The sequence below is a fragment of the Dermacentor variabilis genome, chromosome 3 (assembly GCF_050947875.1).
Source record: "Dermacentor variabilis isolate Ectoservices chromosome 3, ASM5094787v1, whole genome shotgun sequence".
Classification (NCBI taxonomy): Eukaryota; Metazoa; Arthropoda; class Arachnida; order Ixodida; family Ixodidae; genus Dermacentor; species Dermacentor variabilis.
Genome location: NC_134570.1, coordinates 81,905,171 through 81,922,591, shown reverse-complemented (window position 1 = coordinate 81,922,591; position 17,421 = coordinate 81,905,171). Strand labels below are relative to the sequence as shown.

The window sequence follows — 17,421 nt, the reverse complement described above, 5'->3', positions numbered from 1 at the left end:
CAGTCCAAGGGTATGCTGTTCAATCTCCCTTTCTAAGCGAGCAATTTTCACACGGAGTGTCCTATTGAAGGGCTATGTTTTCCAGCGTTAAGGAAGGCTGGCGTGTGTTTCCCACATCTGGAGTAATTTACTGTCCGTAGTGTTGCTCTTCAGACGCAGGTGGCATCGAGGTGACACGTTTTACATCAGAGGCAAGATCGGGGATCCAATGTCTTTGGTTAGATTGTTGGAGCGGTTTGCTCCCGAATTTTTGCGAAATTGGTCCAAATCAATGATTTTTGAGATCGTTTTGGGGGGCTTTTTGGCTTGTATTTGAAAAGTGCTTGAGATAATATAATGATCGCTGCCAAGTGAGACACCTGTGTTGGACCATCGAATATTCCCTATGTTTCTGTAAAGTGTCAGGTCTGGAGACGTGTCGACACTGACGCTATTGCCTAGTCTGGTGACAATTTGCGCGTCATTGCGAAAAGAGAGGCCATAATTTTGTGCTGCAATCCAAATTTTGGTTCCTTTGGTATTGCATTTTCCGTAGCTCCATGCGTTACATTTCATAATAAAGTCTCCGACTATAAGAAGTTGGGCTCTTCCTGCTCTTCTAGCAACATTCTGAAAGAGAACTGGGAGCTCGGTGCCTTTGTCCCTAGGCGAGCTGTATTCATAGAGGCCAAAGCAGCTAATGTTTTCATTACCCTGTGGAATGATTTAGATGAGTGTATGAGGTACAGTTTTTCCGGCCGTCTACGTTGTGCCGAATTGTTAACATATTTATCTGAATGAGAATTGCAGTTGCTGGGAGTCACTCTGTGGGTTCATCAATCGGAGATTGGAAAACCTTATAGCCTGCTAATTTTAAGACGGCGTTAGTTTCTTGAAGGACTATAATGTCGGGAGGTTTTTGAAGGTTTTGAATGCGGAACTGCATGTGGGCTTTTTTTTGTTTCGACATATCCTCTGCAGTCCCATTGCCATACGTCAATTGCCCGGGTGAGTGGAGCCATGTTGGCTGGGGGCGGGAGTACTAAGCGTGGGGAGTTGAATTACCTGAGCTGGAAGCGGCGTTTGGAGTTCTTGAAGGGACTGAAATAATTGCATAATTTGTGAGTGAAAGTTGAGAAACATGTTTTCATCTTTCTCATCAAGTTCTTTGACGTAAATGATACATTTCTCATTGGCTTTTCGTATGGTTACAGATTTAGATGAAGGTTTCTTATCTGAAGGGGCTTCCGCCATTTCTTTGGCTAGCGGTTCCTTATCGGAGGTTGCAGGGCGTTTGAGCCCATTGCTGCTGCCCGTAGTGTCCACGATTTGGTTGTCCATGGTCCTAGGACGCGGGTTACCAGCGAAGAATTTTGGCAGGTTGGTGAATAGATTGTTAACGGCAGCCTGATTAGCTCCTATCCACTGATCCATAGAGTCTAGGCGCTTATTTATGTTTCGAATGGCCTGAAGAACTTACTCAAAAGGGGAGTCAATTTTGTCTTTTTCCTGCTTCTGGGATTTGTCTTAGGGGACCCTGGCTACCCAGCTCACCCGTTTCTCGGGCTTGCTTGTGTCTTCCCGTCCCTTGCATCTCGGGAAGGAGACTACGACTTTACGCGGAGAGGTGGAAATGATCTGGAGCGGTCACGGGCGGCGTACTGCGTTCGTTGTTCACTCGCCTTGTCTTGACGTTGTTTTGGTCTCGATTCGCGGCATGGTCCGGCCTCGGAGTTCCGGTTCATCGGCTCAGCGGGCTTAAGTTGATCCGCCAAGTGGTACTTGCAGTTTTTGCTCTCTGTTGCATGTGTGCCTCCACGAACAATGCACTTAGGAGTGCAGTGGGGTGGCTCGTCAGGGCCTGGAGGTGATGGTTGTTCGCCGCAGCTGTGGATCCGCTGCTGCTGCGACTTGCTGCAGACGTCAGCGCCGCGGTGTCCAATAATGCGGCAATTAAAGCAGGTTTTGACTTCTTCTCAGAACTTATCGCACTGGAACGATTCCAACCACAAACGTCACCAAAACGGAACGAGCTTTACCAGTCCTTCGTGCAGAAATTATTGGCAATTCCGGATCGCGACTTACTACAGCGTCCAGTTCTGCATCGGGCGTTTCTCCCAGGTGACAGGCTTCGCAGATAACAACCCTGGATGATCGAGTCGTAGGGTGATGGAACATATAACATAGCCGGAAAATCCTTGCCTTCCGGATTCACGGATTGCAAACGACAATAACTTCTCAAGCGATCGGGATTCTTGGTGCCGATAGTGATCATGTTGTTGTTTAAGTTGACTCGAGCACAATCTTCCTTGAGTTCCGGTACCGGGTCTAGATACACTGAGACAGCGATTGCCTGAGGAAGTGCTCTGGGGCTTTAAGCCCGATGCTCAAAGCCTCTTGGTCGCACGACTACTTTATGGTAGCCTGCTGGCAGAGGGAATTTCGGACGCGCCTTCGATGAGGTTGACTCCTGTGGCGTCCATCTTGGCGCTGCTTCTTCCCACCTTCCAGGCACGGGCCGATTGCCTGGATCCGATGTGGCTGTGCTTCTGGTGGTGTCCCAGAACTCGTTCCCAGCCCTCTTTCTAGAGCTGTTTCGAGGAAACGTCTTCACCGGCAAAGGAGTATATTCCGTTCTTCTTGGCTTAACGTGCTTGCGTTGGCGCGGTGTTACCGACGAAGCGTTGGGGGACGCTAAGTCTAACACGACCCAGCGTTCCCGTACACTTGGTGATTCAAGAAGCCGCTAGAGTGGTCGGCGGATGACCCACCTGCACATAAAATGGCTTCGGCTTTCCGGGAGCACTGTCCGATATCACCACGGCATGCGAACAATTGCCTACGTGGCGAGTAGCAGCCCTCGAGCAGCATCGAAGAGCGGAGCACACAAAAACACGTCTGCTCCCTCCATGGCGTCATGAGTGTCTCCTCCGTAAGCGCAGAAAACAAACGATGCTTTGTGGCGAGACAAGGAGAGCGCACTTGTGACTACAACGCCTTCGCCGGGCTGAATGGCCGAAGGCGTAACGTTGGTCGGTGCACGACGAGATCGAAAATGGATAAAATTAAAACTTTTCATCATCTTCCTTTCATACCGGAGCAGAGCAGTTGGAGATGTGCAGTCGAGGAGGAGAGAGCTGCCGAGCTGGCAGCAAATAGCAGCCGCAGAGCGCGTCCTTGCTTCCCACGGACGCAATGCGATAATTCTCCTTCCCTGATATTTCTGCGAAGTACCAAGTTCCCGTGCAGGGAGAGAAGGCACCAGGAAGAATTTGCAAGCTCAATTTTGTACGCTAGATGCATTGCAACAGTGTGCATGCAGGACGAGGCATTGTACGCAAAGGTCGCCGACAACATTAAGCGCGCCAGCCTGGGAGCAGGTCGGGGCAGCTGCAGTTACCACGTGTAACGCTACAGAGGTAATATAATAATATTTGGGGTTTTACGTGCCAAAACCGCTTTCTGATTATGAGGCACGCCGTAGTGGAGGACTCCGGAAATTTTGACCACCTGGGGTTCTTTAACGTGCGCCTAAATCTAAGCACGCGGGTGTTTTCGCCTTTCGCCCCCATCGAAATGCGGCCGCCGTGGCCGTGATTCGATCCCGCGACCTCGTGCTCAGCAGCCCAACACCATAGCCACTGAGCAACCATGGCGGGTACGCTACAGAGGTGACCTTACACAAGTGGCTTGCTCTGAAACCCTCGCGTGCTCATTATCGCGCTTCGTCACTGACTTCTTGATTCTTGCAGGATTCAGTTGTTTCTTGCGGATTCTTTTTTTTTTCTTCTTTACCAGCCGTGCTCTCATATAGCCACAACGGTTTCGCGGCTCATATTCCGCAGGCCTGATTTCGCATTAAGCGAGGAAGCAGCCACCGCCGAGGGGGCCACCGTATAAACCCGAAGCTGGAGCGCAAACGCACACACTCGTGCTAGAGCATATATATGCCCGTGCGTGTTGCACTACAGTGCAATTCCAATGCCAGGGTGTGGCACTACTTTCACGCGGCACTGCCCCAGATCGCCGCCAGTCAGCGCTGCAAACGCGAGGCGGCGCACACCACGCGTCGCCTCACCTCACCGTACTGCGTCAGGTGCACGAGGCGCATGAGCATGGCGCACAGGAAGAGCGTCGCCAGCGCCATGCCCACGGTGCCGTCGCTGAGGCGCCCGTCGACCACCCTCAGCGCCAGCTGGAGCCCGTACAGCCCGGAGCATCCCACGACCAGCAACAAGTCCAGCAGGTTGTACTGCTCCATGCGCACGAAACGCTGGCCGTACACGAACACCTGCGACACGAAGCGTGCAATATGCGAAATGAAGCCGAACCCGAGGTTATAACGAGCAGGCTTACGTGAGCTAAAGAAAGTTCGATATATAAGCTAAATTACGCACACCCATCGTCGTCTACATGAAGAGAAAACTCAAACGAACTTTTGCGATGTGTTGGTTATATACGAGTTTGCTATCTACCGTGGAGAAAAAAAAAACAAAACAAGGAAGCAATTAATTTATTGGAAACATAAATGTTTGGTTAATATTTTTCGCAATTCTTTGCTGACTTCACAACTGTCCAGCGATTGGAGGACAGCCCAAATTGTGTCCATCTTTGAAAAGGGAGACCGCCTGACACTAGGAAATTACTGTCCTATTTCATTAACTTCGCAATGCTGTGAAATTATTCAAGATATCATAGCTACTAATATAACGAACTTCTTCGAGGAACGCTGCATATTGACCAAAGTTCAGCATGGGTCTCGGAAAGGATTATCAACCGGAGCTCAACTCGTCACATCATTTCATTTTCACGCATTAACCCTCGACAGACACGGTAGGATAGATATGCTTTTCTTGGATTTTTGCAAAGCCTTCGATAAAGTTCCTCATAGTAAATTCATTTCCAAAGCTGAAACAATAAGCAGTCTACATATACTTTTTGTTTTGATTTCAGCCTACTTGAATAATTGTAAACAATGCGTTGATGTAGCAGGTCAACACTTGGGCTGTCTTGCAGTCACATCTGGTGCACCTCAGGGCAGTGTGTTATGCCCTTTGCTCGTTATATTATATATTAATGATATTGTTGATCTTGTTGGCCCTGGTGCAGAAATAAGATTGTTTGCTGATGATTGTGTTTTGTTTAAAGAAATTAGTTCCACTAACGATTACAACAACCTCAACACTAGTCTGAATGGTGAATGAATGGTGTGCAAAATGGGCAATCACCCTTAACACGAGCAAATGTGCCTGCCTTCCAGTAACTCGCAAAAAAAATCCGCTGTCATTCACCTACATATTAGGGCCTTCGCCACTACAAGAAGTAAGTTGCTATAAATATCTTGGTGTAACGGTCACTTCAAACTTTCTTGGGTATTTATGTGTCCTAGTAGAACCCTGGGAGTACCCAAGAAAGTGGTTGGGAAAACAACGCCGCGGTAGATCAATTGGTAGAGCAGCGCACGCGAAATGCGAAGGTTGTGGGTTCGGTTCCCACCTGCGGGAAGTTGTTTTTTCATCCACTTTAATGTCCATTAATTCATAGTTTCTTTATTTGATTTATTAATCACAAGTAATTTCCCCTATGTTGTCCTTGGTGCCAGTGTTTCTTGGCTTCTTATGATATGACTAATAAAAATCGGGACCCTCGGTTCAACCCCTTCCTTCTCGCTTATATATATATATATATATATATATATATATATATATATATATATATATATATATATATATATATATAAAAACGAGACGGAAGGGGTTTAACCGAGGGTCCCGATATGTATATATATATATATATATATATATATATATATATATATATATATATATATGCTTCCGAATGCAGCAACTGCAGTTCAAAAATCAGGCATATTTCTGCGCCGTCAGGAGATATCTAGACGCCCACCACGAACGAAAGATTTCGTGTACACTATATATGGTATGTATAGGGCCATCTGTTGGCGCCGTGCTGGTGATGTGTACAGGCGAAGCTTCTCACCATGATGGACATCTCCGTGGCGAACGCGGCCAGGTAGGCGGTCTGCAGGCCGATCGCCAGCAGTGCGACCCGGTGGTCGTACATGGGCAGAAGCAGGACGCCCCCGAGGCAAGCGGCTGCGCTAACGGTGACCGAACACTGGACCAGGTCGTAGCGCGGGTGCTCGAACACCTCGACGACGCGTTCGCGGATACTCATCTCGAACGAATACTCGCCGCCCTCGCCCCGGTCGGCGAGGCCGTCGCAGCCGAAGTCGTCGCCGCCGCTGCCGCTCTTCAGCAAGGACTTCTGCGGGAGTGTATACACGGGGGCTTCTATCCACTTCAGATTCAACAGGCACCAGTGGCATCAAGGCCGGGTGTAAGGATCATCATCATCATCTTTTTTCATGCTCGTTACAGGACGATCAAAGGCCTCTCCTAGCGATCTTCAATTACGCGTATTGTGCTAGCCGGCTCTGTTGCAGACATATATTCTGCAAACTTCCTATTCTCACCAGACTGTATATATATATATATATATATATATATATACCTAGACCCTTTTCCATTACTCAAGGTCTTTACCTTTGCCTTGGCCGCCTAGTCCACTACTATACTAGGCCGCCTGGTTATCTGCATTACACGGCTTGCTTAACTTAGAAGGGTGATGGTTTGGGCTAGTTGGTTTTCTATGAGACTGTGTGGTGCAGCGCGAAGCGGGACAGGGGACACAGGGAAAAGCGCTTGTCCTAGTTTTTTCCCGTGACACCTGTTCCGCATCGCGCTGCACCACACAGCCTGCATAACGTAATTTCTTCCTCTTAATATGAAGTAGAAGACACAGTATACACAATCTTGGTCTCTAATACGTGCCTCCTTATTGCTGTTTCATAACGTTACGAATATATACGCGTATCTTGCGTTCCGCCGGTGGGTTGCAGAGTCCTTATTAGCTTCTTGTCAAGCTTCGTTGATGCCATAACATTAGGTTCTTTAATTCCAATTTCAAAAGCACTCTGAAGCTATCGCTTAGGGTAAAGTTTATCCTCAGTAACTACCTATGCTCCAAGGATGCATTTTTAGCCCGAATGGGCTCTGATTCAGCCAAGAGATGCGCATTACCGAAACAGGTGACGTCGTAACATTCTTGCACGCTGCACTGAAACTCTGAGAAGTTTTAGTGCGAGGCTTAACTTTGCTTTCACTTTCACCGATTGTCCCTTCAAACGAAACTGCCATTTGTGTGTGTGTGTGTGTGCAACCAGACGCGTTGCATGTCTCGCAACGCCCGAGCTGCCCAACAGGGACAGTACGAAGGCGGCGACTCGAGCACGTCTCGAGAGAGTGCGTGATTGCCATCGTAATAAAACGTGAGTATAATTAAAACGCGAGCTTAAACTAGCGTCTTCAGACATAAAGCTAGCCTCGTACAAGATGCTTGTCCTTCCAGTGTTAGAATATGCCTGCGAGGTGTGGGACCATTTTTAAAGGGCCCCTCATCAGGCCACATGGCAAATTTTGGTTATACACTGGAATTTGCTATACGCGCCCCATAGGGGGCGTTCTACTGCAAGAATTTTTCAAACTGTTTTGTTAATAGCCGAGGCAGAAATATTTCAGAGCCGCGAACCCCAGGAGGCTTGGCCACACCACCAACATAACGCTCTCTCCACTTGCCTTTCGTCTAGCCTCCGCAAGCGAAATTCTTTCCCTGCGTTCTCCCATGACGGAGCCAGATGATCGCGTGACGCATACGTCACGGGCCCTGCTTTCTTCTTTTCCCTCGCTTTTTTTTTCTGTTGCGAGGCGCACTTCCACTGACGGTCACTCGCGCGAGCTGTTTAGTTTGTCTCGTTTCGCGCAGCGCACTATTTTTCGCGCTGTGCACGAGAACGCCTTACAAGCGGTATAAGTCAGTGCTACATGAACACAAAGACAGACGCAAGCGGACCACAGAGCATGATGGAGCGCTGGAACACAGTAGAAAACTACATAGTTTCGCTTTCTCAGCACAAGACTGCACTACATGGGAAAAGGCAGACGAAACGGAAGCACAGCTCTCTTGCTACGGTACGAAGTGAAACAAAGACACGCAGAAATTCGGTTTGTAGGTTTTACTATTTCTTGAAACTTTAGTTGGTCAATTGAAACAACAGATCAAACAAATAAATGTTGCTGCCTCGAATGATTCTCAAAGTCACGTGACTCTATGAGCGACGTCACAGCACTGCCATGTGCGTAGGCGCACTTGTGCGATATACGTCAACTCTCCGGCTGGGAGCGCGGTGCCCGTGAGGAGAAGGGCAAACGGGGTTTGGCTTGAAATTTAAGCTTATATCCGCGGCGCACAAGAATGTTGAATTTATGTACTTAGCAGAAACAAGTGTTAGCGCGCATTGCACGCACTGCGCTTGTCAACTCAAGATTGCCAGACCTGCAGGGGCGGCTTGCACAAACACTGAATAACAAAAATAATAACGAATGTAGGAACTCGTTCTTAAAGGTTCCACAGATAACGCCTATAGGCGTTGTCTATGTTATACCAATGACTTGGTCGCATGACTAAAGCAGGTGTAGAGATGGTTTCTTTTCTTTTTTCTATTACAGAAGGTAAGACTCCGTGATACCACTTTATTATGATGCAAACCTGTCTATTCTTGGTCAGAGAAGGAAAGACTTGCTCCGTTTCAGTGCATATTGAATGCTTTAGTTCTGGGAGACAGAGGTAACGATATATAAGGTTAAAGAAATGACGCGGATTGCTTGCTATAAGTCTAACGAACATGTGATGGAACTACCATTTCACAAAGAACTATTTCAAATTCTCATTTTTTCGTCGACCGCGCACGAATTAAATCGTCTTCCAGCTTGCGTTAGAATTGCCGAAAACCACCCTTTGTTCTCATCCTCGTTTCAGACTATATTCAAGAATAGCATTTGGATATAGTGTTAGTATAATTAAATTTTATTGCATTATTTTATCTTGAAAGGGCAAAATTGTCATCCAGCCGACTATAAGCCCATACGAGTTTCTCAGAAAGAAAGCTCACAGTCGAAGATATTGTTCTGGTCCGGTATTACGCAATGCAAGGGCGAATTTCCTCCACTCCCGGTTAGCTCAGATAATAGAGCGACCGCTCCGGAAAGGCGCTGATCCCGGGTTGGATCCCCGAACCAGGACGAAATTTTATTCTACTGCCAAGCTTCACCTCTGGGAAACCCATATATGGGCTTCCTTTGTATAGCTTCATGCTGCAGTCGTCTGAATGGCAATTTTTTTCTTTCAAGAACTTTCATCCGGCCATGCGGGCTCCCGCTAGACTGACGTGCTAATGCATTACGCAATACTGCTCGTGTACGGATGAAACTGCGCATTCCTACTCATGTTGCAGATGTCGTAATACTGTTTCCTAAGCTTTCGGAGCGCTGCTCTTAAGGACTAAGTATAGTCCCGCGTAGCGTGAGCGCGCACACGTTACGTCACGTTGGCGAGAACAGCGTCTACAGTTCGACCGGCGGTTCCACGTACTGGCGCAGTCAGCGTAACCTTGCAGACGCGGCCAACGCGCTCCGACGCGCCCGGCGTCACGCGACGCGCGCCCGCGTGCCGATCACGTCGGACTATAAAGGCGCGGCGCCCGTTCCTACGGCGAGCGTCTGCGGCGGCGGCGTAACCGAGCGAACGAACGCAGTGAAAGATGAAAGCGAACGCCGAGCGCAGCAGGGGATGAAAGACCCGAGAAGGAAAGCGGAGAAGAGGGTGCAGCGGAACCATGAGGCGGAAAGCGGAGGAGGGTGTGGCGAAAGCGTGAGGAGAAAAGCGCAGTGCGGCGAGGATGGTTACGAGATGGCGCCAGAGTGACGCGCACCGTCTGGGAGGTCTGACGGCGGTGGCCGCTGTGAATCGCGCGCCCACGCGCTGGATCTCGCGACCTCCAGATAAGCGAGGCAGTCGCGTCGCACTTCACTCCATTTGCAACGTGTCGCACGAGACAGACTGTCCACGCCAGCCAATATATCGCGAAATGAAAATAGCTATAGAGCTGCGCTGAAATTTTGCATTAGGGAGTATCGCAATCGTCGCGGTGAGTTTTCTGTTTTCAACATGATGGCAAGCATAGCTTTTGTATAGCATTACGTCATTGAAATGACAATGCTTTATTTTTGGGGTACTGATGTACCAAAGTGTTATCGTATAGATGTACTAATGTCTTCATCTGATACTGTGTTCAACGCTCCTATCTAGGTTCAATGCTAGAGTGACAGTATCTTCAAATAAATAAACAAATAAATAAATTGACAGTCACTTAAGTAACCTTACGTCATTTGAATGCGAACGCATTATGACTTCACTAAATTCTAATTATCGCGTCACCATGATACATGACGTCATACATTGTCACGTGTCCTTTACAGCTTTACCTTAATCCACTTTAATCCACCTTGCTCTAATTTGTGCCAATTAATCCAGGTTGCTCTAATTTGTACCAACCTTAATCCATTTTATTCCACCTAGATCTACTTTAATTGACCTTAAACCACTTTAATGCACCTTAAACTATATTACTATACTTTAATTCACCTTCATCCAACTTAATTCATTTTAAATTACCTTCATTTAATCTACTTAGCTTTAATTAACTTTATTCCACCTAAAGTCACCTTATCTAACTTACTCTGTATTGCTACCGAAGTCATACAAGACGCTGATGGCGTATTTTTGGTACCACTGGTTGCTGGACACAACGCCGGCTTTGTCGCCTCATGGGACATATAATTCTTTCGCAATAATAAATGCTTCGCCCCTAAGCTGTAAGCATTTCAAAGCGACTGCAAGGTTTAATGTTGCGCTCTTGCTTCGCGCACGGCGTCCTGACCCATAGCAATACGCGGGGGCAGCATGGCGCAACAACTACTGCTGTGCAGTGGAAACAGCGCCATAACCGATACCAGCCGTGTCACAACCACGGAGGAAGAGATAGGAGGGATCACACCGTAACGCGATGGAAGCAATACCTGTCGGCCCAACGCGTGATCACACGTCAAAGTGCACGGCTGGTTTTGGTGCGCCCTGTCTGCAGGCAGAGCCACGGCAGGGCAGCCGAAAAAATGCGCACCGAATAAAAACATGCAATAAAAACTACTGGCACAGCTACTGGAAATCAAACATCTCAGGAAATATGTATTCTTGCTCCGTGCTCTCGACGCAAGAGGTCACGTGTTGGGCGACCATTGTGGCTTCGCGAAGCGTTTCGCTTGCCAAAGCTGGCTTCGTGACGCAATACCCTCTCCTGTATATTTGCTTCCTCCACGGTCACAAACGCTGGCGTAACGAGGAACGGCGGAAGCAGCGCAACTAGCGTCTACCGCCGGCGTTTATCACCAGCCAATGAAAACATGAGATTGATTTAGCTGGACGTTTACCGTACTGTCCGTTCCGCTCAGACCAGTCTATAGATGGACCACGGTGTGACGTGTGTGCTCACAACGATATAATGCCAGCAGCAGCTGTAGGCAGAACGCTGCCGAGGCGATAGAGCGGAGCCTTATGGTGCGTTCATTTCACTGCCGCGTCCCTCCGTCTCTGAAGACCATCTAACTGTGTTCCAAAGCGGCAGCCACATGCACGCGATATTGAGGCAACCGCGACAAGCGATGTGACAGGCGCACACTGTCGGGTCGCGGCGTGGAGCAACCACATGCGCGGACACGACACCGCGAAAAAGAGTAGCGACAGATTTGCACTGATGTCCGAACAAGTGCCATCGTGTGTCCGTAAAGGAGTCTCAAACGTACCATCGAGGTCACTGTTTTAACGATCGTGCATCATCATCATCATCATCATCATCATCATCATCATCATCAGCAGCAGCAGCAGCAGCAGCAGCAGCAGCAGCAGCAGCAGCAGCCTGGTTACGCCCACTGCAGGGCAAAGGCCTCTCCCATACTTCTCCAACTACCGCTGTCATGTAATAATTGTGGCCTAGTTGTCCCTGCAAACTTCTTATTCTCATCGGCCAACCTAACTTTCTGCCGCCCCTTGCTACGCTTCCCTTCCCTTGGAATCCAGTCCGTAACCCTTCATGACCGTCGGTTATCTTCCCTCCTCATTACATGTCCGGCACATGCCCCCCCCCCCCCCCCCCCCCATTTCTTTTTCTTGATTTCAACTAAGGAGGAAATAACTTTATTGGGTCCTGAGGAACCCCTCCCCACCCACTCTTGGTTTAGTGGTCGGCAGGTTTCAACTAAGCTGTCATGAACTCGCGTTTGTTCCCACACCCAATCTGCTCTTTTCTTATCCCTTAACGTTACATCCACCATTCCCTCCATAGCTCGTTGCGCCGTCCTCAATTTAAGCAGAACCCTTTCCGTAAGCCTCCAGGTTTCTGCCCCGTACGTGAGTACTGGTAAGACACAGCTGTTATACACTTTTCTCTTGAGGGATAATGGCAACCTGCTGTTCATGATCTGGGAATGCCTGCCAAACGCACCCCAGCCTATTCTTATTCTTCTGATTATTTCACTCTCATGATCCGGATCCGCGGTCACTACCTGTCCTAAGTAAATGTATTCCCTTACCACTTCCAGTGCCTCGCTACCTATCGTAAACTACTGTTCTCTTCCGAGAGTATTAAACATGACTTTAGCTTTCTGCAGATTAATGTTTAGACCCACCCTTCTGCTTTGCCTCTCCAGGTCAGTGAGCATGCATTGCAGTTGGTCCCCTGAGTTACTAAGCAAGGCAACATCATCAGCGAATCGCAAGTTGCTAAGGTATTCTCCATTAACTCTTATCCCCAATTCTGACCAACCCAGGTCTCTGAATACTTCCTGTAAACACGCAGTGAATAGCATTGGAGAGATCGTATCTCCCTGCCTGACGCCTTTCTTTAATGGGATTTAGTTGCTTTCTTTATGGAGCACTACGGTTGCTGTGGAGAAGCTATAGATATCTTTCAGTATTTTTACATACGGCTCGTCTACACCCTGATTCCGCAATGCCTCCATGAGAGCTGAGGTTTCGACTGAATCAAACGCTTTCTCGTAATCAATGAAAGCTATATATAAGGGTTGGTTATATTCCGCACGTTTCTCTATCACCTGATTGATAGTGTGAATATGATCTACTGTTGAGTAGCCTTTACGGCATCCTGCCTGGTCCTCTGGTTGACAGAAGTCTAAGGTGTTCCTGATTCTATTTGCGATTACCTTAGTAAATACTTTGTATGCAACGGACAGTAAGCTGATCGCTCTATAACTTTTCAAGTCTTTGGCGTCTCCTTTCTTGTGGATTAGGATTATGTTAGCGTTCTTCCAGGATTCCGGTACGGTCGAGGTCATGAGGCATTTCGTATACAGGGTGGCCAGTTTTTCTAGAACAATCTGCCCACAATCCTTCAACAAATCTGCTGTTATCTGATCCTCCGCAGCTGCCTTCCCCCTTTGCATAGATCCCAAGGCTTTCTTTACTTCTTCCGGCGTTACTTGTGGGATTTCAAATTCCTCTGGACTATTCTCTCTTCCATTATCGTCGTGAGTGCCACTGGTACTGTATGGACCTCTATAGAACTCCTCAGCCACTTGAACGATCTCATCCATATTAGTAATGATATTGCCGGCTTTGTCTCTTAACGCATAGATCTGATTCTTGCCTATTCCTAGTTTCTTTTTCACTGCGTTTAGGCTTCCTCCGTTCCTGAGAGCATGTTCAATTCTATCCATACTATACTTCCTTATGTCAGCTGTCTTACGCTTGTTGATTACCTTAGAGTGTTCTGCCAGTTCTATTCTAGCTGTAGGGTTAGAGGCCTTTATACATTGGCGTTTTTTGATCAGATCTTTCGTCTACTGCGATAGCTTACTGGCATCCTGTCTAACGGAGTTACCACCGACTTCTATTGCACATTCCTTAATGATGCCCATAAGATTGTCGTTCATATCTTCAACGCTAAGGTCCTCTTCCTGAGTTGAGGCCGAATACCGGTTCTGTAGCTTGATCCGCAATTCCTCTATTTTTCGTCTAACTGCTAACTCATTGATCGGCTTCTTATGTACCAGTTTCTCCCGTTCCCTCCTCAAGTCTAGGCTAACTCGAGTTCGTACCATCCTATGGTTACTGCAGCGCACCTTGCCGAGCACGTCCGCACCTTGTATGATGCCAGGGTTAGCGCAGAGTATAAAGTCTATTTCATTTTCTAGTCTCGTCATTCCACGTCTTCATAGAACTGTACCGTGTAGAAGTGTATCGTGTATCAGATATAGCCTTAATACGCTATCATCGCTAGTGGATATCTGTTCCATGCCGAAAGCGTGAAATGCCGCGGTATCATCTGGTGAGTAAAACCTAAAAACACTTTCGCAGCTCTCGGTGGCGTCTCAGAACCTAACACAGGCTAAACAAACAAGCGATGTCAATAATAATGACAAGACAGCGCCGATACTTTCTCCTCAGCTTGAGAGGAGACGAGGCGAAGCGATGGCAAAGCATTACTATGAATGCGAAAGCATTACTTGGGTCGTGAAGCGGAAAATTCTGCGGCGTGGCCGGAGAAAGTACGAAAAGTCACGTGGTCAGAGACGCGCTCGTGCCACTGCTCGCGCGTTCGCCGTTGTCGTCTTCCGCAGCTGGCTGCGATGCCGCTCGTCATGCCAGCGTTCCCATACTGCCCGCCTCTCTCTGCGAAGGCGCTGACGGTACTGACCAAAGAGATTTACGATAACAAATTATGAAGTGATTTAAAAATAAAAGCTTGTTGTTTCGGGCCAGAATATTGCCATTGGCTCAGTCGTCATATCGCGATCTCCCATAACCAGTTGTCAAGACGTTCAATTTTGATCCTAAAACGAGCGACACAGGCTGACCCGTCAAGAATAATCTGCATGGCAAAACTGGCCATTTCAAAACCGCTGAAAGCGGAAAGAAAAATTGGAGGACGCTTAAGCTTCGCCTTCAATATAGTGTACTAGAATAATGTCCTAGTGGCGCGAGCAAGAGGGAGGGACAATGCGCCGGCTGAAGCAAATGCCAGTAGCCGCCGTCGGTGGCGCTACTGTGCTTTTTTCTAGCTGCTGGCGCGCGGTCGAGCCGGCTCAGACGCGCTCTGCGGCTGTTTGCTCCGTGTGTTTTCCGAGCCGTGTTACGTTCAACGTGGCCATGCTTGTGAAAAACAGTGGATGATTTGAAAAAAGAAGGCGTATCCCTGCATCTACTGCAGCACAGGAGGTTCGATGCCAAAAAGAAAGACGGACACCCATTTATACGCTCCGGGCATGCCGCAGCGATTATCAGGGCGGTCCTAAAGCGTCATTGTTCGCCGCACCAACGGAAAATGAACTTGGGAAGAAATGGGAGAGCGCAATCTGCGAACAGCAGACAAGCATCTCACGGAATCTTCAGCGGTATTTCATTAAAACTTCTTTCTGGGAGAGTTGGTGCATACTTGACATAAGAATTCCGTGCTTGTGTCTCGTCCTTGTTACTTTGTGGTTGCATGTGTTTGCGTTGTTACAATTTTTTATGTTCAGTGGTATGTGAGCGCCACTTTCAGCCTCGATACATTTGGAGGGATTACGTCGGCATCATCAATGGCACCGAAATGCGACTTCCACGTGGGAAGCTGTCGCTGGCGCCTGGCGCGGTGCCTACCCTTCTGCCCGACTGTACGTCCTACCTTTCTGTCGCACCTGTTGAAGAGAGGCCAGAAAGGAAGAGGCCAGCCGTAGAAAGTGCACTGATGGTAAGCACGAAGCCACGTAAGAGCGCACGGACCGCACAAAATGAAGAAAGAGCGGGAGAGCGTCAGCTCCGCCAACCACTTCGCGAGATACTGGTCGAGTCTGCGTAAGATGAAAACGGACAGTTTGCGGAGAATGAACCATTCGCAATTAGCTCGCTCCAAGTAGTGAATGTTCCCTCAAGCTCTGGTGCCACTTTAACTGTGGCAACGACTCAACCGTAGTTTTCGCGACAACGTAGGTACAAAAGCAAGAAAGGCTCGAGATATTGCATGAGAAATTTCTGCATTTCAGTGGGCATGAAGACGAAGTGTCTGCTCAACTGTACTTTAGAGGTGGGCTGTGCCAAGACATATTTGTACGCTCCCTTGCCGCTGCGAACCATTTGCTACATAAACATAAAAAACATAAAAAATTGTAACAACGCAAACACATGCAACCACAAAGTAACAAGGACAAGGACTCTGAGAGCCGCATCATCTGCCAAGGAATAATGCCTGAAAGTGACTTTCATGACCTTTCACGTGTTTTAACTCGAGGTTGCAGCCTGCTGCTGTGGTATTTGGGGCTACAGCATCCAGTGACAGCCGCCTAATTTTCTATATCGCTGGTTGTGGCGAGAAAGTGCATTTTAAAGACAGGCTGTGAAGCCTGCCTGAACTTACTATTTATCAGAAAATGGGCAGCAGGAAATTTGAGGCTTGCAGAGTTTGCCATATGAAAGACAACGGTAGTTTGTCATATCCTGCCTCCCCTATATACAAGTTTATGATCATCTTGGACAAAGACTTCATAGTTTGTTTTAGTCTTCTTGAGTTGCACGCAGACCGTGTTTTAGATGTTTTAGCTAGGTGTTGTTAAAGCCAGGCTGCAGCATCAACTTGGCTGCCCTGTACACTTCGAATCCATCACAGCAGAACTCACTGCTTTCTACATCACAACCAGCCTACATTTCTTCACAAAAAGCGTGAAGAAGTGTAATGAAAGAAGGCGCCCTGCAGGCATCAAAATATATTAAGCTAAGTTGATGTTCCTAGAACTCCATGCTACAAGGTGTTTTTTGGTCATGTGTTTTAACAGTAATAGTTACTTATAATGGGATTTGATGCTCGGTGTCTAGGGAAGGTACACTTTAGGGTTCCATTATAGCTGTGCTATTTTAATTGTGAATAAGTAAAAAAAGAGTAACCTGGATTTCTTTCGAGCGTCACTCTGACAGTATGTGCTGAAGATGCGGCGGATTTCTTAGGAGCTAAAATTTCGGGAAAAATTGTGAGTTTGTATGTGCGCAATTGCATAGTCAAAAATGAATTCATTCCGGGGTTTAATGTGTAAAACACACTAAGATCTAATTATTAGGCACGCAGTAAAGAAGGGGGGGGAGGGAGACGAATAATTTTGACCAACTGGGGTTTTATAACCGGCAACACGGACATGTTTGCATTTTCCCGCTATGAAAGTGCAGCCAACGAGTCCGTTATTTAATCCTACGCCCTCGGGGTTAGCAGCGCAACGCCGAAGTCTCTACGAACTTTCCTGTCATTTGCGATAAGCACGCGATTTAAATGGGGTGGTAAATATAGCTCCACAGAAGCAAGGCAGGCCCAGATATATTGGCTTTCGAGCAGTAGATGAGCAACAAGAAGCTCAGTGAATTGCCAGCTGGCACATGCGATACGACGAGCGCAATGAAAGCGCCGGACTGTGCGAGAATACGCTAGCAGAC

At 47.8% G+C, this 17,421-nt stretch overlaps 1 protein-coding gene across 1 annotated transcript in view; it reads right to left on the bottom strand.

The window, feature by feature from the left end:
- Positions 1-17,421, bottom strand: part of LOC142574585 (sperm-specific sodium:proton exchanger-like) — a 103,696-nt gene that overhangs the window by 30,428 nt on the left and 55,847 nt on the right. The window contains exons 14-15 of the mRNA XM_075683635.1: positions 5,977-6,264; positions 4,058-4,270 (exon numbers count right to left, since the gene is read on the bottom strand). Of these exons, the coding sequence (XP_075539750.1) occupies positions 4,058-4,270; positions 5,977-6,264 (501 nt within the window). The remainder of the gene's footprint in view (positions 1-4,057; positions 4,271-5,976; positions 6,265-17,421) is intronic.